Here is a 23,426-nt window from a genome sequence, read left to right as displayed (position 1 = left end):
AGAGAAAGTGGATCATGCAGCAAGACAAAGACCCTAAGCACAGAAGTCGTTCTATCAACACTTACCGGAAATGACGGATCAACACTTACCGGAAATGTTTAGTTATTGCTCCACAAGGAGTTCACACCAGATACTGAAAGCAAAGGTTCACGTACTTTTACCACTCACAGATATGTAATATTGGATCATTTTCCTCAATAAATAAATTACCAAGTATTATATTTTTGTCTCATTTGTTTAATTAGGTTCTTGTTGTCTACTTTTAGGACTCGTGTGAAAATCTGATGTCGTTTTAGGTCATATTTATGCAGATATATAGAAAATTATAGAGGGTTCACAAACTTTAAAGGACCACTGTATATCCCAGATCTGGATACAACTATAACTAAAAGATTAACATTGGAGTTATCTATATATGCTGTTGAAATGGTCGCTATCATAGTAGGTTTGATGTGGGTAGAGGAAATAGATAGAGTGGTGATATGTTCTGATTCTGCTTCTGTCTTAACATCACTATCTACCCATCAATCATCTCGAGAAGACTTGATGAGTGAGATGTTTGTTATTATGGCGTATACAAAGAAAAGGAGTAGTAAAAAGGTTTACTGGGTACCAGCACATGCAGGGATATCTGGAAACAAAACAGCGAATGAGCTAACAAAAAAAGCTTTAAAAAGGAAGGAAGTGGTCATCAATGTGCCCTTAGGCAAAGGAGAATCTAAGAGTATTATTAAGAAAAATATTACAAAAGAACGGCAAGAAATTTGGAATACGGACATTAAGGAAAGGCATTGATATAAAATTAAAAATTTGGTAGATACTAAAAGAACTATGTGTGGTAGAAATAGGAAGGAAGAGGTCATAATAACTAGGCTAAGACTTGGTCACTCAGGACTGAATGCCTCACTGTTCTTACCTGGAGAAGGTGATAGTGATTTATGTGAGTATTGTTGTGAGAAAAAAACAATAGAACACAACATATGATTGTGAAAGGTACAGCGAAGAGAGAAAGGACTTAATAACATATTTAAATAAAATGGGTAAGAAGGAGAAGGACTTGGAATATCTACTGGGATATGAGTTTCTTTTTCAATACATATTCAGTATAATAGTACAAGACTAAATGCAAGGATTTATATTAAAATGAAGTAGTGATGCTCTGCTCCACTCCGGAGCCTGAGAGCTTGTGTGTGGAGGATGGAGGAGCTGAACCCTCATGGAGCAAGTTTTTTTTTTTATTTATTTTTTTTATAATAATAAACCATGACCTGAAGACAGTAGGAGGCGGTATGCACACAGGCCAAAAAAAACAAAAAAAAACCCAAAGAACAAAAAAAGGAACTGCAGAGAAACATGTGCATGGCTGGGCACGTGCTCGCTCTCCTTCTTCTTCCAAGGTAAGCCTCAATGGTATTTATATTGTAACACTGAATTATTAGGATTATCTGTTCAGGTTAGAAATGATTAAAATGTGAGAAGTGATGATGTGATGAGAGTTAAAATGAGATGTGATTATGTGAGATTTGATGATGGCTTTCATCAGGACTCAGGTGGTTTTATGAGAATGAGGAAGTGTTGTGAAGGTCACAAAGTTCGTCGATTTACAGGACTTTCTCATATCCTTTATCATACATCCCTGATCCTGTGCAAAAAAAAAAAGAAAAGGAAAAAAAAGTATGTTCAAAACAAACGGAAACGCACATCTCTCCATGGAGGTACTGAAACCCCTGAAACTGAGAGAATGCCACGTTATTCAGTCGCTCTTTAACATTAACTCCATGCATCAGCACTAGTAATCTCACATGATGTGGATCATTCTGATATCTGCAGTCGCTCTTCTGCCTTCATGCTTCTATGAGCTGCACCATACACGATGGCGGTTACTGCTGCGGTTAAAGCATCTGCAGCTTCCTGTCTGTGAAGCGCACGAAGAGACTATTCACTATTCACACATTGTTGATATCAAAATGCACTGTCTCTATGTTAATTAAGCCGTTTTGGGAAGGGGCTTTGTTCTCTCACCTACTCTGGAGTGGAAGCTGGGCAGAGCACATTTCTTACAGTGATGTTCCGCGCTCGTGCACAGAGTTTGCGCCTGTTGCGTCTGATTACTGCTGCAGTTTCACTGTCTGTAACTGCAGCCCATGACTGCTTTCCATATCACAATCCAAACCTTTAACTGTTATACACTGTAGTTACAGATGCATGACATCACTGGATGTGTCTATGCGCAGAGAATGCATGATGTGATGATGATGATGATGATGATGATATGATTATATATTTAAAAACATGCTGTGGATAAACAAACTAGGATGGTGTCATTCACATGCACATTCACTCACACAGTAATGAGTTGTGATTATTTGTATGTTTTGTATGCAGTCTCTTATTGTGTACAGTAAAATGATATGTGGTCAGGCTGCAGTCTTGGATTGTAAAGAGCATCTTAAAATAAGTGCACTGTCCAGATTAATCTAGAATTTAATTTCCCATCTCAGGCCTCCTCTCTGCAGAAGCTGAGATCACTGTATCTGACACTTACTGATGCAGGTGTCTACACGAGCTACCAGACAGTGAGACGCTCCAAGAGATCTGCCTCTGTCAAGACAAAAAGAGAAGAGATCAGCCGTGTTAATCTCTCAGTCCAGGGTAAGTGAGTTAGTGTCAGTAGAACATGCAGTAACTGTTACACACATCAGAAAACAAACCTAGAAATAAGGAATGATTGGAAAAGTGCAAATCTTACTGTATAATGAAAATAAGGACCAATTTTCATTAACACAATGAAAAACACAAGAATTTCCCTCATGGGATCAATAAAGTATATCTATCTATGTATCTATCTTATTGGCAACATTCCAGTTTTCCAATCCTAGTGGATTTCTGCACTACACAGCAGATTACAAAGCTCTTCATGGGAGTGTTAGATGGAGCCAGAAAAACACAGAACACCTGATCATTTTTGTGCTTCTCTTTTTACACACATTTGTAAACACCATCTAACAACTTTAAATTGGAAGCATGTGCATTACACAAGTGCACTAGATTTTAATTCAGAAGATTTTTACCCCTGGAAGCAGGAACACTGCAGCTGAAATGATTTTCTGGGTCATTTGTAAAGTTTACTTAGCATTGAAATAGTATTTAAAAGTATTAATTAATCAACATATTCAGTTGACATTATTCTTATATATTATATCATTATACACCGATCAGCCATAACATTATGACCACTGACAGGTGAAGTGAATAATATTTATTATCTCGTTACAATAGCACCTGTCAAGGGTTGAGATATATTAGGCAGCAAGTGACCAGTCGGTTCTCGAAGTTGATGTGTTGGAAACAGGAAAAATGGGCAAGCGTAATAATTAGAGAGACTTTGACAACGGCCAAATTGTGATGGCTAGACGACTGGGTCAAAGTATCTTTAAAACAGCAGGTCTTGTGGGGTGTTGGTTAGTACCTACAAAAAGTGGTCCAAGGAAGGACAACCGGTGAACTAGCGACAGGGTCATGGGCTCCCAAGGCTCACTGATGCGCGTGGGGAGTGAAGGCCCATCTGGTCTGATCCTACAGAAGAGCTACTGTAGCACAAATTGCTGAAAAGTTAAAGCTGGCTATGATAGAAAGGTGTCAGAACACACAGTGCAGTGCAGCTTGCTGTGTATGGGGCTGTGTAGCCACAGACCTGTCAGAGAGCCCATGCTGACCCTGTCCACTGCCGAAAGCTCCTACAATGGACAGGTGAGCATCAGAACTGGACCATGGAGCAATGGAAGAAGGTGGAGGCAGTGTGATGCTCTGGGCAATGTTCTGCTGGGAAACTTTGCGTCCTGGCATTCATGTGGATGTTATTTTGACACGTACCACCTACCTAAACATTGTTGCAGACCAGGTACACCCCTTCATGGCAACGGTATTCCCTAATGGAAGTGACTTCTTTCAGCAGGATAATGCTCCCTGCCACACTGTAAAAATTGTTGAGGAATGGTTCGAGGAACATGACAAAGAGTTCAAGGTGTTGACTTGGCCTCCAAATTCCCCAGATCTCAATCCAATCGAACATCTGTAGGGTGTGCTGGCCATCAAGTCCGATCCATGGAGGCCCACCTCGCAACTTACAGGACTTAAAGGATCTGCTGTTAACGTCTTTGTGCCAGATACCACAGCACACCTTCAGGGATCTAGTGGAGTCCATGCCTCGACGGGTCAGGGCTGTTTTGGCAGCAAATGGGGGACAAACACAATATTAGGCAGGTGGTCATAATGTTATGGCTGATCAGTGTATATGCATATGAACATACAGTATCTCACAAAAGGGAGTACACCCCTCACATTTCAGCAACCATTTTATTATATGTTCTCAAGGGACAAAACTATAGAAATGAAAATTGGATATACTTTAGAGTAGTCAATGTGCAGCTTGCATAGCAGTATAGATTTACTGTCCTCTAAAAATAACTCATCATACAGCCATTATTGTCTAAATAAGTGGCAACAAAAGTGAGTACACCCTAAGTGAACATGTCAAAACTGTGTCCAAAGTGTCAATATTTTGTGTGAGCACCATTGTTGTTTACCACTTCCTTAATCCTCCTAGGCATGGAATTCACCAGAGCTGCACAGATTGTTGCTGGGATCCTCTTCCACTCCTCCATAATGACATCACGGAGCTGCTGGATGTTAGGCACATGGCGCTTCTCCACCTTCCTCTTGAGGATGCCCCACAGGTGCTCAATATGATTTATATGATTATATGATCCTGGGACGATGGTTAAAAAAAGTGACAGAAAAAAATGTACTATTTTTCAAAAGTGTCCCACTTTAGCATTGTTCACCCTGAATGAAACAGTAATAATAAATATAATAAACAAGAAGAATAAAGAGGGTTACAGTAATTGAAATTCTGAAATGAATTAAAACATATTCTATTAACTTATAAGTGGTACACCATAAAAGAGTCTTACAAGCAATTGGATTATTTGAGTTCTTTAAAGAATTCAAATATAGATCAACATCTTTCTTGAAAATAAAAAAGAAGGTATTTTCTTTGAAGATGTACACTTATGAATATAAAACTTTGCAAGGAGTAGTAACAAAATAATTATACACTTTACATGGGAAGAGTCTGATTTCAAGGAATCACTAAAAAAATTCTAGCTAATACAGAAGTTTGGGGATAAATTCCTTTTTACAAAATTTGAAAAGTCAATCCAAAACACTTTGCAATAAACACAATTCCAAACTAAGTGGTGACCTGTTTCTGGAAAGGCGATGACAAAAGGAACAATTGGGTGAAATAGTGTTATTAAACTTTGCTAGTTTATAATTTACAGGGTAACAGTTATGAATAATCTTAAAAGAGACTTAAGAGAAGAAAGTTTTTCTGAAGAAGCCAGAATACATTTAAAATGTATATCCTGAATGTATTTATTTCTGTAAAGCTGCTTTGTGACAGTGTCCATTGTTAAAAGTACAGTCAGGTCCATAAATATTGGGACAGTGACACAGTTTTGGTAATTTTGCCTCTGTACACCACCACAGTGGATTTGAAATGAAGCAGTCAAGATGTGACTGAAGCGTAGACTTTCAGCTTTAATTCAAGGGGTTTAACAAAAATATTGCATTAACCGTTTAGGAATTACAGCCATTTTTTACAGAGTTCCTCCATTTTCACAGGCTCAAAAGTAATGGGACAATTGACTGATAAGCAGTTTCATGGCCAGCTGTGGCCTGTTTCCTCCTTATATCATGATAAATTAAGGAGATAAAAGGTCTGGAGCTGATTCCAAGTGTTGAATTTGCATTTGGTAGCTGTTCATGGGAACTCTCAATATGCCATTCAAAGAGGTGTTGATGCAAGTGAAGGAGGCCATCAGTAGGCTGAAAAACCAAAACAGACCTATCAGAGAGATAGCAGAAACTTTAGGAGCGCCAAATCAACAATTTGGTGCATTCTTAAAAAGAAGGAATGCACTGGCGAGCTCAGCAACACCAAAAGGCCTGGGAGACCACAGAAAACAACTAAAGTGGATGATTGCAGAATTCTTTTCTTATTGAAGAACAACCCCTTCACAACATCTAGCCAAGTCAGGAACACTCTGGAGGAGGTAGGCCTATCATTGTCAAAGTCTACAATCAAGAGCCACCTTCATGAATGTAAATACAGACGGTTTACCTCAAGATGCAAACCGCTGATAACACTCAAGAACAAAAAGGCCAGATTAGACTTTGCTAAAAAACCTCTAAAAAAAGTCTGACCAGTTCTGATGCAAGATTAACTTGTACCAGAATGATGGGAAGAGAAAAGTATGGAGAAGGAAAGGAAGGGCTCATGATCCAAAGCATACCACATCATCCATCAAACATGTGGAGGCAGTGTTATGGCATGGGCATGTTTGGCTGCCAATGGAACTGGGTCACTGGGGTTTATTGATAATGTGACTGTTGATAGAAGTAGCAGGATGAATTCTGAAGTGTACAGAGCTATACTTTCTGCTCAGATTCAGTCAAATGCTGCAAAACTGATAGTACAGTGCTTCACAGTACAGATGGATAACAACCCAAATCATACTGTGAAAACAGCCCAAGAGCTTGGAAATTAAATGTTCTTAATTGGCCGAGTCAGTCACCTGACCTCAACCCAACTGAGCTGCTTTTCACTTACTGAAGACAAGTCTGAAGGCAGAAAGACCCACAAACAAGCAGCAACTGAAGATGGCTGCAGTAAAGACCTGGCAAATCATCTCAAGGGAGGAAACTCAGCATTTGGTGATGTCCATGGGGTCCAGACTTCAGGTAGTCATTGACTGCAAAGGATTTACCTCCAAGTAATAAAAATAATCCTAATATTTATGATTATATTAGTTTGTCCCATTACTTTTGAGCCTGTGAAAATGGAGGAACTCTGTAAAAAATGGCTGTAATTCCTAAATGGTTAATGCAATATTTTTGTTAAACCCCTTGAATTAAAGCTGAAAGTCTACACTTCAGTCACATCTTGACTGCTTCATTTCAAATCCACTGTGGTGGTGTACAGAGGCAAAATTACCAAAACTGTGTCACTGTCCCAATATTTATGGACCTGACTGTATATAAAAATATGTCCTCGATGGCGTGCATCAGTCGCCAGATTGGCTGTAAATCTGTAACTTTCAAACCGCCTCAGTAGCTGCTGCAGAGATTTAATCAATGTGCCAATTAATCAATTTAATCAATGAACTTCAAAGACTTTCTCTTTGAAGTTCTCTTCAGTTCGGATTTTAAACCATACACACACACACACACACACACCAAATATCATAAAGCAAAAATCATATTGTGTATTATAGTCATGTGTTCGACATTTTTGTTCCGTTTCCGGTAAAATTATAAGGCATCAGCTCTAACAGTGTGCGTTTTGGGCTGCTATTTGTGGAAATGGGGGATTTTACGCTGGAGTTTGGCTGGAAAAAGCGTCAATCAATCCGGCAACCAATCCGGCAACGGAGGCGGATACAGACCCAGAGACAGTGTAAACAGCAGAAGGAAAAGGGTGGAGACTAGTGTTGGGAAGTTCGGATCATTTTACCGACTCGGACCTTTGAGTCTCGTTCAGCAAAATGAACAAATCTTTTTTCGAGTCATTTCGTTCATTTCGTTCATTTTAGCAAAATATAATTAAAATGTTACGTGTTACTTCCCCAACACATCGACTACTTACGCAAACGTTGATCACACTACAAACAAGACAAAACTATAATACTATAAGAAACAGAAAACATTAATTCATTGTTTACCTGGATCTTTAGTCTACGATTAGCTCACCTCACCTCTTATCTGACAAGTCTATCTAATACTATAACGTAATAATAATAATAATAATAATTACTATGCATTTGTAAGGAAGGTTGTAAATTAACTGATTTCTCTATCCAATGCTGTCATTTCACGTGACAAAAGAACGAACGACTCGAAAGACTCGAGAGATGAACTAATCAATTCTCTTTCCGGCTCAGGCTGCATTGGTTAAGCTTATGGGGCTGTTACGTGATGAACGAATCGTTCAAGAATGACCAGCGGAGAGTAAGAGGGTGTTTACAGATTTCTTTCCTGCTGTTCTAAAGGTAATTCGTGTTTTGTTTTCTTTTTTAACGGAAGTGTAAGACTTTTCGGCCAAGTCGTTTGTTGTGTGGTTCTATTCCTGTGTTTACATTTACTAGAAGCGAACAAACCTTTTCATATTTTGTTTGAACTGAGATGAGAAGCTAAGCTAAGATCTCTCCCAGGCTGACGTTCAAGGGTTCCAAGGAAAAAGGTTGGGAACCACTGGCCTAGGGCCTCGGACAGGGCCTCCATAACCGTAACAAACAAGCGGAAGACCAGTAACAAACAAGACCAGTAAAAGTTTAATAAAAACAGCAATCGCAGCTAGGCTAGACCATTGTTTATTATTTCAAAAAGGTACCTCAACTGTCTGTCTAAATTCCGGTGATGTTTACATTATCACAATAACCTACTTCATACTTTTAGTTTTCAAATAAATTGTGCTGTTGTATTTACTGAATAAATACAATTGTTAAGAATTACCTGCGTTCCACAATGAATCAGGAACGACTTAGTGGACTTGCTTTAATCAGCATTAACAGAGAGCTTGCCCAGCAGATTTCGTATGAAGCAGTTATTGATGACTTTGCTTAAAAAAAAGCAGAAAAGTGCCTCTGTAGGTGGCTGTGGCCATGGCCGAGGAATAATAATAAGAAGAGCTGGTCCAGAAGACCTTTCATATTTTTTTTAGTGTTGACCTTAGTTACAGTTTAATTAATATGCACATTTAAGTAAATATATACAAGTAATGATAACAGGTTTTGTATAAATAAAAAAGTTAGAAATTTTATTTGTTTATTTTGCCTAGGGCCTCCAAATGTCTAGAACCGGCCCTAGGCAGTGTGCAGAAGAGCTGGGTTTTGTTCATCACTGTACACAGTCTCTTCATGCATTAACTGGTGGTTCCACTTCATGTGAGTGACAGTTATTTTATATCCAGTGGACAAAGAGCCTGGTCTTATGCTGCCCGTCTTGATTAAAGAACCATTTGATTTAAGTCTTTAGCCTTTATTTTACATTTGAACAGCTAGCAGGCAAACTAGCAAGCTAATGATATGTAAACAGTAAGATAAAGTAAGTAAGATAAATTAGAAAAGGTCCATTTCCAGATCATGACAGAATTTAATTCTATAATAGCTTGAATATACGGGTCATTGCAGTAGAAGAGTTAGCTAGTCTCATATAGCCAGGCTATAGCACACTCACACTGATTAGCAAGCTGCTGTGGTGTTGTTAGCGTGAGTGTGACAATGCAGAAGCCGTCTGTTTTTCTGTGCTTGTGGTCCTGTTTTGTGTGTTTTTAAGTGTACAGGTTCACCAGAAGGGGTTTGTTCTAATCCGTTAGATGGGATTCACCAGCATGCAGTGCGTCTCTGCTTTAAAGATAGCTTCCTCTCATTTGTTTAAATTGCTTGACACACAACACACACACCACTCAATCTTCACTCCAGACAACATCCCAACATTACTGACTACTGATATGAGCCGTCTAATGCTATAGTTTTGCGTTCTGTATTAAATGTAGTCTTTGGCAATAGCAAACTCCACCTGCTGCCTCCCTCTTGTTGTGGTCCAGGCGGAGAGCGTAACAGTGAGCTATAGATTTTTCTGCCAGAAATCCTTTTGCTATAATGTGTTGATGCTAAATGTGTTCCTATTGTGGGAATACAAAGAGCTATTCTTTCTCAACATGTATAGTTTCTGCCACTCTTGTTCCTTTATTTATAAGTCAAATGAACCAAGATACTGTAACTATCACCTTTTTGTAATTGTTGCTCCTTTCATATCCTTTGAACTGGGTACCATTGTTTGTGTTCCTCAATACCTGAATGTACCCCCACAGGTGTGGATTTTTCTTTGTTTCTATGATAATGAACTGTCTGAGTAGGATAGTTATGTTGATTGAATTAAGACCAGTGAAACGGGGCGGGTGCCCAGAACTGTCTACTTCATTTGCATGCTTAGGATCGCCACCCTAGTGCTTTGCCTTCATCTCTAGGCACTGCCCCTAAATGTATATAATCTACAGTGTATCACTGCCTTAGTCAGACTTGATGACTGCAGCGACCGACCAGCGTGTTCTCAGTAAAGAATCCTGCTGAAGAGAACCCAAGTCTCCTGGTCTTCACTCAAAACGTTTTGAACACTATTAAACGGTTCTCCTCAGGGCTGGATATTCTGACGTATTTGATGCTGCTGAAACTGGTGGTGATTTACAGTGACATGACTTCGGCCATCTTGCCTTGAATTCAAACCTTTGGGTTTAATATGTTTGTTAAAATATAATATTATACTATATAATTAGATAATATTTGTTTGTTGTAGAAAATGTGCACACACTGAGGGCACAATGGGCATCATGACCTCTTTTTTTTTTTTTTATTTCTTACACTGGGGGAAAACGTGTGTCTCGGCACCTGCTGTTTTTACTGTATGCATATTCTACAGAATATTCCTAAAGATGGCAATTTTCAAATTAGAAACGCTCATTTTAAACAGGTGGAGTAGTTCATATGTATCTAGAGCATATTTTAATTTGTAAATTTAAAATATATGCACTGTACCAATCATTGCCAATATACATCCAATGAACTGTATTTCTACATAAATTCAGCAAAAGTCAACAAGAACTGTGAACAGAAAACTTAAATAGCTGTGTGCTGTTTATTTTATACAGTATTTCTTCTAATCTGCAGAAGGGTGCCAATAATTCTGGAGTTCATAAAGGGAAAAAAAGAGAAAGAGGAAGCAAGTTAAATGACATTTCTCTGGAAAATTTGCAGCAGTTTCTCAAACTGTATTTTTAGAGTATATACAGTTTGAGAGTAAAAGTGAAAATGTTTGGAAGGTGTTATGAGCCAGCATGATGGAGCTGTGGTTTAAACAGTTGTAGAGAAACGTGAACAACACAGACTTTATTTATTATCATTATTTATCATCATATACAGTACGCCATCACAGCGCTAGCTTGTTGTTTTGGGGCGTGATGTATCCTACAGGCCTACAGTATTAAGTAGGAGAGATATTTTTCTGTTTATTTTCATTTTTATTATATCATTATTGCTATGTTTTACCTTAAAACAGTTGTATGCTGTAGAGAAAATAAATGCACTTATTATTACTATTAACTGTATTTCATTATTCAGACTATAAGATTAAATAAATTAGCTGTAAATGTTGAACCTAATTAGAACCTCAAACAGGTTTTATAGCATGCAGGTACAGGGGTGTACATATAGAGCCCTTATACATTTCCTTCAATTAAATTTTATCTGTGTTTGATGGTCAAGGATATTTGATATGTGATTGCTATAGGAAAGACTCGTTGGAGATGATGATACTGATTAGCATGCTGCAGCTGTCACGCCAATGTAGATTTTTTTCTTCCAATAATATTTTTATAAGTATATTGATGTATTAGCCGCAGTGGAAATGGTGGTGATTTACAATCATATGACTTTAGCTTTATTATTGGAGTCTGAAATTACATATTATATTATATAGTATAAATAAAAAAATTAATAAGAAATTATTGATAAATACCAAGAAGCACTCTATTACCTGTTGATGTTCATATAATTTTCCTTGTTTTAGGAAATTTCCACACACTCCTCCAGACAGTATCAGGGCATCATGACCTCCGTTTTTTCCATTTGCATCGTATTGGGCTCCATGTGTGTGTGTAAGTAACTTTTTGTTATAAAACAGATGAAACATTAAGGCTATTAACATAAGATCACTGGCTAAAAGGTGCTGAAAGTAATCTAGATTTTAATTTTCCCATCTCAGGCCTCCTCTCTGCAGAATCTGAGATCACTGTATCTGGCCAAGTGGGGTCTACAGCTGTCCTGCCGTGTGAACTGCAGCGTGTAGGCACTGAAACACCGTATATTAGGTGGCGCATCGAATCTGAGATTGTGTTTGAGCGATCGGGTGAGGAGAGCGATCAGGGTGAGGGATATGAGGACCGTGTGGACGTCCCTGAAGAAGAGCTGCGTAAGGGGAACTGTTCCTTAGTGTTGCGCAATCTGTCACTTACTGATGCAGGTGTCTACACGAGCTACCAGATAGTGAGACACACCGAGAGATCTGCCATTCCAAAAACAGAAGAGATTAGCCGTGTTAATCTCTCAGTCTATGGTAAGTGAGTTAGTGTCAGTAGAACACACACTGACCGTTACACACATCAGAAAACAAAGCTGGACATACTGAATGATTGGAAAGGCACTAAGCTTACTGTATAACAAAAGAGTTCATATTTAAAGATAATGTCAGTGTTTTCAGTCCTAGTTGAGAACTTCCGCACTGAACAGCTAATTACAAAGCTCTTCATGTGTGTGTTAGACTGAGAGAGGAGAACAGAGAACACCTGACCATCTGTGAATTTCTGTTTCATCACACACTTGTAGACGTTCTCTCACAACTTTAAATCTAAATAATTTTCATTACACGAGTGTGCTCTAGAGTTTTAAATCAGAATGTCTTTACCCCAGATAGCAGGAACTGTGTAGCTGAAATTATTTTCTTGGTTATTTGTACAGTGTGTTCCCTTTGAAATACTATTTCAGTGCTATTCATTGGTTGTCAGTGATACTCCAAAATATTATAACTTTATACAGTAATCACATATTAGCTATAGTATTAATAATGTGAAACATTGCAGAGATAAGACAGTCTTGTTCATTTTAGTGGAGAGGGTGATTTAATAAACGTGTGTTAAAACAGTACTGGAGTCAAAGATTGTGAATGTAAACACTGAGCTACGTTAGCAGTGAGCCTGACCTACACGTGTTCCTGATCTACAGTTACAGAGTAAATCACTTTAGCATCATTGAGGAGAGTACACACAAAAGAGCTATGAATGTACCAAGATGATAGAATAATGTTTTTTTTCCATTACAGAAAAACCTCCTGAAAAGAGAACTGAAATTCCCACAGGTGAGATACACTTGTGTGTTTCATTACCTGCAAAGCAGATTTAATTTCTTATACAACCAATAACTCCATTTATTTCAGGATGTTAAGTGCACTGGGCTTTTTTCTGTCTACTTCATTTTTTTGTGTTTTTTGTTTTTAATTGCCCATGAAATTTTTGACCTTAGTTAATTATACACTACGTGGCCAAACGTATGTGGACACCTGACCATCACAGCCACATGTGATTCTGACTTTAAATTAGTATTGAGTTGCAGTGATGTTTCTCTGTGAAGGGCGAGTGGACACAAACCATACCAGCAAAATAATAACACCAGAGTTACCAGTTTTTCCTTTAATTTGTCACCCGCCTCTGTATATATACATGTATATTGTTTGATTTTGGTTGTAAACCTCACTGCTTAGACTTTATGTGGAAAATGTTCTAGCTAAACTAGATAAAATAATTAATTTCTGTTTTTCTCCAGATGATGCAGGAATGAAGTGTCCTCACCCACCGATCATGGTCTTGTCCCTCATATCATGTTTACTCCTCCAGTTCTTCTTTGCGTAAACCTGAGTGTGAATTAGTGGTGCACAGGACTGTCTTTATGCCTCCAGCACCACGTGGTGGAAGTGTTATGTTTTTGGGTTGCGTTGTTGCGCCTGTCACTCTGTGTGTTACCTTTCAGAAGGTCAGAGCCAAAGCATATAGGGAGGGTCAGACAAAGATCAATCCTAATGACCCCCATAAAGGGTACAGGAAAGAGAGAAAAGAAATGTACCCTGTCCACTTTAGGGTTACAGGAACCCAGCCCTGGAGCCAGGCCACAGGCAAGCGTCTGGTTACTTGGCCCCCCACATAACCCAGTCGCTCTCATCCTGAAATGCTGATGTGGAGCCATTATGTGGCATTAGTTTTACGTCTGACTTACAACTCTGACTGGAGATTCCTTCCATAAATATTAAGAAGTTACAGCAGATGTAAAAACATTTGATGCTTGTGAGTTTTTTGCTGGATGCCACTGGAGCCCAGTCGTGATGCACAGCTCTAATGTGACTTGTTTATTGTGACCTGTGGGAACAGTAGGATGCCATTTCAGACATGGAAAAAGTGTACATAGCTAAGGCCAAATCCCAAATAGCTTCCTACTCTTTACATAGCTGCACAACAATGAGTTGTACACAAACACAAATATATTTAGACCAGTTTTAAACATAACTGGAAGATATAAGAATGTATATTGAATCTATCTTCTGTACTGCTTAATAAGGTGTAGTGACACAAGTTACATTTTTGTTGCAGATGGTTTGATGATATTGCTTTTGGCAGTGCTGTCCGACAGCTACATAGACGCTTAATTTCATTAACTTCATTACACAAGCTAACCTGTTAGAAGTTTTCCTACATCACAGTTGAAGTATTATTCTCAGGGTTTGCTGTTAAACTGCAATGACTGTAAGTGATATCCATGACTGTAAGTGTTATTGTTACTGATGCTGTATATAATCACTTTTGCTAATAAAGGCACTTTGCTGAACAATTTATAAGGAATAATGTGCGAGCTCAATCAACATGTGACCATATTTTTAAAATATCAACAGGGATGTTACTCACACCAGCTTTACACTCCTCCTTTTATATTCTTACTTCAAAAGAGAATGTATACTGACTTTATATTTCCATGAATCAAGTACATCACTTAAAGTACATAACTTAAATTACATCACTAATATCACTGTTAGACTCTTTTAAATTCATCATCATCTTCAGTGAACATTTTTTCCTGGTCAGGGTCGCAGTGGATCCAGAGTCTTTCCCAGGAAAACTGAGCACAAGGCAGGAAAACACCCTAAACTGAATGTCAGTCCCTCACAAGGCCTCATAGAAGCACATTCACATCCTCATTCACACCAAGGGGCAGTTTAGAGTAGCCAGTCCACACACCTGCATGTTTTCAGGGAACTCTGTGGAAATGCACTGTTTTTACTGTTGAAGACCTGTGTGATTTTCTGTTAAATGCATTTTCCCCTGATTGCTGTTCATTATTCTTATTGTTCATAAATCACACAAAGGTCTTCAACAGAAGAAATATGAAATCTGTAAAAATTTTATTTGTAAAGTTATTATATACATATATATTTTATTATTACTTTATTATTGTCCTGCATAAATAAGTACCAAGTGATATTGGCGATTTGATTGAAAACAAAATGGTGGTCTCTGACAGTGCTGTATAGATACTGTATAGAAATATTAAACTGCTTTTAAAAATAAAAAATCAACTAGTAATAAACTCAAAAGAGTCAATATTTGGTTCATTTAAAACACAGAAAAAAACCACTGACAAAATGTACATTTATCAAATACACCACAGAAAAATATTTAATTTAATTTAAATATTTGATTAATATTTGAAATGTATATAACTAAAATCTATGAAATTCAAATACTTTTATTAGCTATCAGGCTCCATAATTTTGCCCCTTTGCCTGTTGTACAGTTTTATAAGGAAATCCACTGGGAAGTTTTTCAACAATTTAGAGTTACTTCAACTGAAACTGTTTTGTTGTTGAACATATAGAGCTTATATGTACTTATTCTGTAAGTGATTATATTATAAGTACTTATAATGTAAGGGATTTTTCAAAGCTGTAGATCTGCACTCTTTTATATGTGTATAAAAAAATATATATATACTGCCTCATAAAGGCTTCGAAGCTTCAGGAAGCAGTGTTTTGAAAGCAAACCCATCACTAGGTTCTGTCTTTCAGCTTCCAGTACAAGGGGAATGTTCCAGAGCTGCTATGGGAGTAAGTATGCTTTTAAATTCACCAGGGCTGGACTGAGACATTGCTTGGGTTGTTATCCGCCCGGGTTTTTCAGGGATAGTCCCAATTTTTGTCCATTTACCCACAAAATTATGTTGCTTTTCCAGAGACACCTCGTTAATAGCTCTATGTTCGTCATTATGTTATTATACAGGCCACTCAGCTGACTGTGATGAGCTGAAGACTGCGGATAAACAGCTGCTTTTTTAAGGGAGATTTTATGAGTGCGGCTTTTAGACACTTAGCAGCTAGAGCGTCCACGAGCTCCTACACAACCAAAGTGACTTAAACTAAAACTTACCCAGGCTTAATGTGAAAGACAGTGATATTAAAAGAGCAAATTCAGTGTACACCTTATTAATAAAACATACTACATACAGACAAAGAAGATGAGCCCAGACTCTGAACTCAACACGCAAAGTTTCACATTAAACACACAACAGTTCAGTGTTTATGAGTGTACAGGCTAAATGTTTTTATAATCCTTTACATTTAAAAATGGTGAGTTTAAAGAGACACTACAAAGCATTAATCCAAATAAAAATACATTTACTAAAACATCTTTTAAGAGAATGTATTATTGTTATTAGGGGGCCAAGCACCGAAGGACTGGCCGCAACATACAAAGGAATAAAGTACAGACAAAAATACAATCATGAAAAATATGAAATAAAAAGGTAGAAATGTACAAACATGCAAGAATTTTAGTATATAGTAATGAGCAGTGACAGATGAAGTCAACAGTCATCACCTAACATAACGTACCAGAGCTTCCCATCAGGCGTAACCGCACACCTAGTTCAAGTTCAAGCTGTTCACATGAAGAACAAGTAGGGAACACTAGGGATACTGCTGGGTAAGGACACCTTCACTTGTAGTGAACGGGTCACTTCAGGAAGGGAAAGTACTTTACTCCCTGCCAAATCGTTACCCAGTGTAAAAGAAACACCAGCAACTGGTAACAGTACACTCTCATACCTCAAGCTGAACTGTTCACAAAATCTGACCGACATTTGCCTAATAAGAAGAATGAAGGAAAAAATCAACATAAAGTATGCCTGTCATGTTATTGTGCTGAAATGACTGGCTAATAAGAGGAGGGATACGACCATCATCAGAGTGGGAGAAGAGTTCATTCCTCCATCATCTGGAAGGAGACACAGATTCATGGTTATAAATAAACAGGTTTTTCATTAAGCACACTCAAGTTTCAGAAGCTCAGTAAAGTCACTATCTGCTAAAAGTTTACTTGAGAGATAAATAGAGTTGTGCAGGATTTCTAAACCATAGCACAACAAAAAACTGTTTTTCTGATGTTTAATATTTGCTTACCTGTGGCAGCTGGCTGTGTGGGTGATTCTTTGTGCAGTGGAATGCAGGAAGAAAACATAAAAACACAATTACAAACACGTACAGAGTCTGTGGATACTGAGTCCATTAGCCGTGACTAAGTTAGCAAGCTAATATGACTCTATAACTAAAATAAACAGACCATACACATCACAAAGGTCAAATTTAATTTGATATTTTATTAGCTACACAGCTGTATTGGGTAAAACATCTAAAGTATGTTGAGCAGTGATTCTCAACCTGAACTGAGAAACACTGATGATGCCATTAAACAGGCCTTTAAACTTCTGGTGTCAGTCATGATCAGTGATAAGGCTGTAATGATTACCGACAGAATCAGTTATGTAGACTAAAGAAAAAATATTAACATATGTTACGTTCTGGGGTATGTCCGCGTGTTTTTTGTGTTTTGTTCTCTCTCTCTCTCTCTCTCTCTCTCTCTCTCTCTCTCTCTGCAGCGGTTGCCTGATTGGATAACGTTCCTGTCTGTCTCAATTAACCCCGCTGATGTCATCGGCCGTGACATCCAATCAACCTCTGACCCCGCCTATTTAAAACCCGCTGCCATTCATTCATGGAGAAGACGTTGTTGTCCTGGTTGCGTAAAACTAAAACCCTGTTGTATCTCTGTTTGTTCTGTGTAAAGTTACGCTGCCTTACTGTTTGTCCTTGTATGTCAGTTGTTCCATGTTTCCCCGCTTTGTTCTAGTCACTTGTTTGTATGGTTAATTTGTTTGTTACCCTAGTTGTGACTCTGTTAGTGTTGGGGAAAAGTGGGCAGGTAAGTACGTCACGTGACATACATGGTGCAGCACGTAGGAGGTCCGTTCTGTATTAGACACACTAGGTTAGGAGCGAGCACCACCCTCTGTACTTTTGGTTTGGCTAGTTAGAGTAGGTAGTTAGAGCGTCCTGGACGCTGAAGATTTATTTTCTATCTTTTGTTGTAGTTTAGGTTGTAGTGTATTGGATAGAACTCAGGAATATATATTAGTTGGCCACTCTTTGTATTGATACTGAGTTAGTGTTTTGTTGGCCATCCTTTTTTTCTCGTAAGTCTCCGGCTTCATTACTGCAGACAGTTCAGTAAAGAAAAATAAGAAGAAATGCCCGCCCGTGTTTAGACTCTTTATTGAGTTTTTATCACGCACAAACACAACAATTGGCTACGAGGTTTACACGGACATGATAAAGACGCCGAAGCGCTTTGTGCAAACTGGCTGGTTATATTGGAAAACTTGACGCTTTTGACAGTGGGACGGATGATTGGACAATGTATTGTGAACGAATGGAGCAGTATTTCAAAGCCAACGATATTGGAAATGAAAAGCGTGTGTCTGTGTTGTTGAGTGCAATTGGAGGAAAAGCATATGCATTGCTGAGAAGCCTCACTGCACCTGCAAAGCCTGCTGATGTCAGCTTCGACAACATTGTAAAAACGATGCAAGACCATCTCATAGCAGAACGATTCAGATTTCACAAGCGAAATCAGAACGAAGGAGAGTCAATCGCAGCGTACGTAGCTGAGCTGAAAAAGTTATCTGAACACTGTCAGTTTGGGGATGGACTGAATGATGCGCTGAGAGATCGTCTAGTCTGTGGCATTTTACAAGAGAGTATTCAGAAGAGATTGCTCACGGAGGCTGATCTCACTTTCAAACGTGCAGTTGAAATTGCCGTAGCCATGGAAACAGCTGCCAGAGACACGGTGGAGTTGCGGTCAGGAGTAAAAATGTCGGTGAACAAAATGTTTGCAGTGAGTAAAGCAAAGAAAATAATGCAAAGAAGTGAACTGTGTTACCGATGTAATAAGGGTGGACACAAAGCAAACCAGTGCAGATTTAAAACAGAAACCTGCAGGAAATGCAACAAAATTGGACATATACAAAGAGCATGTCGATCTGATGTACCAAACAGTGAGAAAGACAGACAGTACAAGGCTCAGAAAAAGAAAAGCAGGAATGTGCATGTTATCGCTCAGAATTCAGATGAAGAAAGTGATACTGTGCTGGCAAACTTGGAAATTTACAGTCTGAAAAGTGACTTGAAGCAAGCAATTTGGCTGATGCCACAAATTAATGGAAAAATCATCCGAATGGAGTTGGACACAGGCTCCGCTGTATCCGTGATGTCACAGAATGAGTTTGAGAGACATTTTGACAATGTTAAGCTAAAGCCATCACCTGTTAAACTAAAAACATACACCGGTGAGCCTATACTTCCCATTGGGGTAATGCCTGTTACTGTTGAGTACAATGATCAGCGGAGTGAATTGGATCTGTACATAGTACAGACAGAGGGGCCAGCACTTTGGGGACGTGACTGGTTGCGAAAGTTAAGGTTGGACTGGGAATCCATTAAAAGTCTGCAAGTCACAGTTCCTGATGCATGGAATACTCAAAAGAAACTGGAAAGAGTGCTGGATGGTGCTGTAACAGTGTTTCAACCAGGCATGGGAACCTTAAAGCATATCAAGGGAAAAATAACACTGAAGGAGGACGCAGTTCCCAAGTTTCATAAAGCACGTCCTGTTCCTTATGCTATTCGCCAGAAAGTCGAAATTGAGCTGGATCGATTGGAAGCTGAAGGAATACTATCCAAGGTTGACTGGAGTCCCTGGGCAACTCCAGTTGTTCCTGTATCCAAGAAGGACGGAAGTGTAAGACTTTGTGGAGATTTCAAGGTGTCTGTCAACCCTGAACTGCATGTAGAACAATATCCACTACCAAGAATAGAGGATATCTTTGCCACACTTTCTGGTGGTAGACACTTCAGCAAAATCGACCTGGCGGAAGCATATTTACAGATGGAAATGGAGGAAGACTCAAAAGTGCTTCTGACTATTAACACCCATAAGGGATTGTATCGCTATAACAGGCTGGTTTTTGGCATTGCCTCAGCGCCCGCTTTATGGCAGAGGGCTATGGATCAAGTGCTTCAAGGCTGCCCTGGTACTCAATGTTACCTTGACGACATCATCGTTACAGGTGAAAATGACAGTAGACATTTGGAGAACTTGGCACGTGTGTTAAGGAGACTGGAAGATTTTGGGCTACGAGCAAGACGTGACAAATGTGAGTTCTTTAAGAGCAGCATCACATACTGTGGACATCAAATCGATGCAAATGGCCTACATAAGTGTCCTGACAAGTTGAGAGCCATAGCAGAGGCTCCACCACCCAAAGATGTCTCACAGTTGAGGTCATTCCTGGGATTTGTCAATTACTACAACAGGTTTTTGCCAAATCTAGCCACTGTTCTCCATCCCCTTAATGCCCTGTTGCAAGCAGGAAAGAAATGGATGTGGACAAAGCAGTGTACGGAAGCTTTTCGGGAAGCAAAGCGACTGGTGATGTCAGACACAGTATTGACTCATTTTGACCCCCATAAACCATTGAAAGTGGCATGTGACGCCTCACCGTATGGCATCGGTGCAGTGTTGTCCCATGTGATGAGTGATGGGACCGAACGACCTATAGCCTTCGCTTCACGTTCTCTCAGCGCTGCGGAGAAGAACTATGCTCAGATTGATAGGGAGGCGCTGAGCTTGGTCTGGGGGGTTAAACGATTCAATCAGTATCTGTATGGGAACGAGTTTACCTTGGTCACTGACCATCAGCCTCTGGTTTCAATATTCAGTCCACAGAAGGGAGTTCCACTGACAGCTGCAGCACGGATGCAGAGGTGGGCTTTGTTCCTAGGAGGACACAGATACCGGATTGAATTCAAAAGAACGCATAGACATGCAAATGCAGATGGACTTTCACGCCTGCCATTAGACCTTACTAGCACAGAGCCAGTGAAAGAAAGCATATCTTTGGATGTTTTTACACTTGCGCAATTGGAGGGCTCCCCTGTTACGGCTGAAATGGTTCAGAGAGAAACCAGGAGGGATCCCACATTGTCTCAGGTATACGCAGCTACACAAAATGGCTGGAACGCAGAAGCAAAGAGCCGGTTCGCACAGTACTATCAGCGCCGCGACAAACTGGCTTTGGATGGAGGTTGCATCATATGGGGTTTAAGAGTCGTCATACCTGCTAAGTTGCGAAATCGAGTCTTGGAGGAGCTTCATGTCGGACACTTAGGAGTAGTCAAGATGAAGTCACTTGCAAGAAGCTTTGTATGGTGGCCAGGAATAGATCAGCAGATCGAGCAGCTTGCCATGCATTGCTCAGGATGTCAGCATGTTCAAAAGATGCCAAAAGCAGCCCCATTACACCCTTGGGAATGGCCCGCTTTGCCGTGGCAAAGGATACATGTTGATTTTGTGGGACCCTTCATGGGCATGTAGGGAAAATTTAGCTCAATTAGATTAAGCTGATGTATTCTCCACCAATATGTAAGGAAATTAGCTGTTTAGGTTAAGCTGTTGTATTCTCCACCAAAATGTGTAGGAGAATAGCAGATCAGCTCAAAAGGAGAAATTTGTAAACTTAATATTTTAATAGCTGATCAACTATTCGTCCAGCGATGAGTTGAAATGAGTGTATTTATTAATTGTATATGGGATATTACCTCCGTGGCCACCGGCAATAATATCCTAAATATAGTGAAACGCTATATTAAGAGCACAGTAACAAGATCGGCAGTTTAAGGCAATAAATTTGAAGCACAGAGACACAAGACACTGGCCTTTATAAAATCAGACGAGACTTTATTACTATTCTAACAACACAGAAACTAATCTAACACAAACACACACACACACACACACACACAAACAGGGGTGAAAATGGCTTTGAAGAGAGAGTGAATGAAATTCCAAGTAACTAGCAGTTTCTCAGACCATGACCTGAATGAACCATCAACTTATGAGTTTGATTTAACATTCGCTTCGTTTAGAAGGGCTTTAAACTTGTATTAAATGCACCAGTTCAGCGAGAATCTGGAGGTACTATACTTGCGTTTGTGTTGCCAGGGATTCCCTCGTTGCGTTGTTGTTTGGAAGGGGTTTCCGGCGATGTTGATTGGTCGGCGGTCTGGTTGGCCTTATGTAGCGTCTCGAAAGACCAATGAGGAAGGCGAGTGAGGCGCGAACCCGGCGGAGTCTCATAGGCGGGTTGCAAAACTTTGAAGAATGGTTCACAGCGGTGCGAAGGCGACAGTTGGAGGCTTTGCAAGAACCAGTCTGGATGCGGAGTCTCGGAGCAAGCCTGATCTCCTCGTGATGAACGTCTAAAGCTCTTGGTTGATGAGACTTCCTTCAGATGTGGATGGAGACTCTTGCAGAGATGTAGTGGATGAGACTCCAAAGATGTGTTGGATTCTCTCAAAGATGGATAGGATGAGACTCTTGCAGAGGTGTTGTGGATGAAACTCCAAAGATGTTTTGGACTCTCTCAAGGATGGATAGGATGAGACTCTTGCAGAGGTGTTGTGGATGAGACTCCAAAGATGTTTTGGACTCTCTCAAGGATGGATAGGATGAGACTCAGAGTTTCCTTTGTGTCAGGGGGTTTTAACCCTTTCCGGTTGGGCTGACCCCAAAGTGTTTGCTCCAATCAGCAGGATCTTGGGGCAGGGTGTAAACTGTATTCTCCTCCTCTGACACTAATTAACACTCTGGTCTCTGAGTTATGTGCTTTGCAAACTTTGCATAAGGTTAATTTAGAACTTTGTTAAGGAATTTGGTAACATGCATGTAATACATCGTACTCAACTTTACATTATACCAACCCTTAGGAAATTCAATAGTGATCACACACATACCAAACATGACATACCTGCTGTTATTGATACACACACGAACACTATGGTCCCTGTTAAACGATCAAAAAGCATTATAATGACCTGGTGGCTATAAGCATGACACACATACGGAATGACATTAAAAGATGCAACAAGTTTCCAAACTATGGTGCATCATCTTAAAAGTCATTGTCCTTGTAGGAGATGTAAAGTAGCCTTATGCAGTCTGTTAAAGCTGGGTTCTGTGGAATGTGTGAAGGGTGGTAAACTTTGTGTTCCTGGGGAGAACAAAGGTCTCATTCCATGAGGGTCCTTGGGTGAGTTCCCCCCCCCCCTTTTCTGTAGTTATCAGTTTTAGCATCATGTTGGGTGAGCCATCTGGTCTTGGCCAGCGATCTAGATCAACAAGTTTGACAGAGGTTCCTCTTGGCTAAGAGGGTTCGTCCTCTGGTCAGGGATGTCCTATCAGTGGTGATTGTTGACAGGGCAGTTGAAATCCAGCAATCAGTAAACAAGTGGTAATTAACTTGGGTCTGCAAAGTCTGGAA

At 39.5% G+C, this 23,426-nt stretch overlaps 2 protein-coding genes and 2 long non-coding RNA genes across 5 annotated transcripts; 2 read left to right on the top strand and 2 right to left on the bottom strand.

Annotated features, from left to right (window-relative positions):
- Window positions 1-276: 276 nt before the first annotated feature.
- On the bottom strand, window positions 277-7,993 carry LOC117598069 (uncharacterized). 2 transcript variants are annotated; one of them, XR_004578791.2, is made up of 4 exons: window positions 7,785-7,993; window positions 4,587-4,768; window positions 2,023-2,601; window positions 277-1,915 (listed from the first exon to the last, which is right to left on the bottom strand). It is a non-coding gene; the product is annotated as an uncharacterized LOC117598069 (long non-coding RNA). The 2 variants fall into 2 exon arrangements; XR_008302258.1 differs by having other exon boundaries at window positions 277-2,601.
- LOC128318807 (CD276 antigen homolog) lies at window positions 4,607-14,556 on the top strand. The gene is made up of 6 exons (XM_053236751.1): window positions 4,607-4,736; window positions 8,004-8,111; window positions 11,686-11,773; window positions 11,881-12,231; window positions 12,994-13,029; window positions 13,494-14,556. The coding sequence occupies exons 3-6, from the start codon at window positions 11,725-11,727 to the stop codon at window positions 13,577-13,579; spliced, it is 522 nt and encodes a 173-aa protein (XP_053092726.1). The 5' UTR covers window positions 4,607-4,736; window positions 8,004-8,111; window positions 11,686-11,724; the 3' UTR covers window positions 13,580-14,556.
- A 1,731-nt stretch (window positions 14,557-16,287) lies between these two features.
- On the bottom strand, window positions 16,288-19,049 carry LOC128318818 (uncharacterized). Its single transcript, XR_008302264.1, has 2 exons — window positions 17,170-19,049; window positions 16,288-16,984 (listed from the first exon to the last, which is right to left on the bottom strand). It is a non-coding gene; the product is annotated as an uncharacterized LOC128318818 (long non-coding RNA).
- A 233-nt stretch (window positions 19,050-19,282) lies between these two features.
- Window positions 19,283-21,481, top strand: LOC128318867 (uncharacterized protein K02A2.6-like). The gene has a single exon (XM_053236943.1). It carries the CDS (start codon window positions 19,283-19,285, stop codon window positions 21,479-21,481), a length of 2,199 nt encoding a protein of 732 aa, XP_053092918.1.
- Window positions 21,482-23,426: the final 1,945 nt, after the last annotated feature.

This window comes from Pangasianodon hypophthalmus, chromosome 9 (assembly GCF_027358585.1).
Source record: "Pangasianodon hypophthalmus isolate fPanHyp1 chromosome 9, fPanHyp1.pri, whole genome shotgun sequence".
Classification (NCBI taxonomy): Eukaryota; Metazoa; Chordata; class Actinopteri; order Siluriformes; family Pangasiidae; genus Pangasianodon; species Pangasianodon hypophthalmus.
The sequence above is the reverse complement of the archived record's forward strand: the minus strand, read 5'-3'. Positions and strand labels throughout refer to the sequence as shown.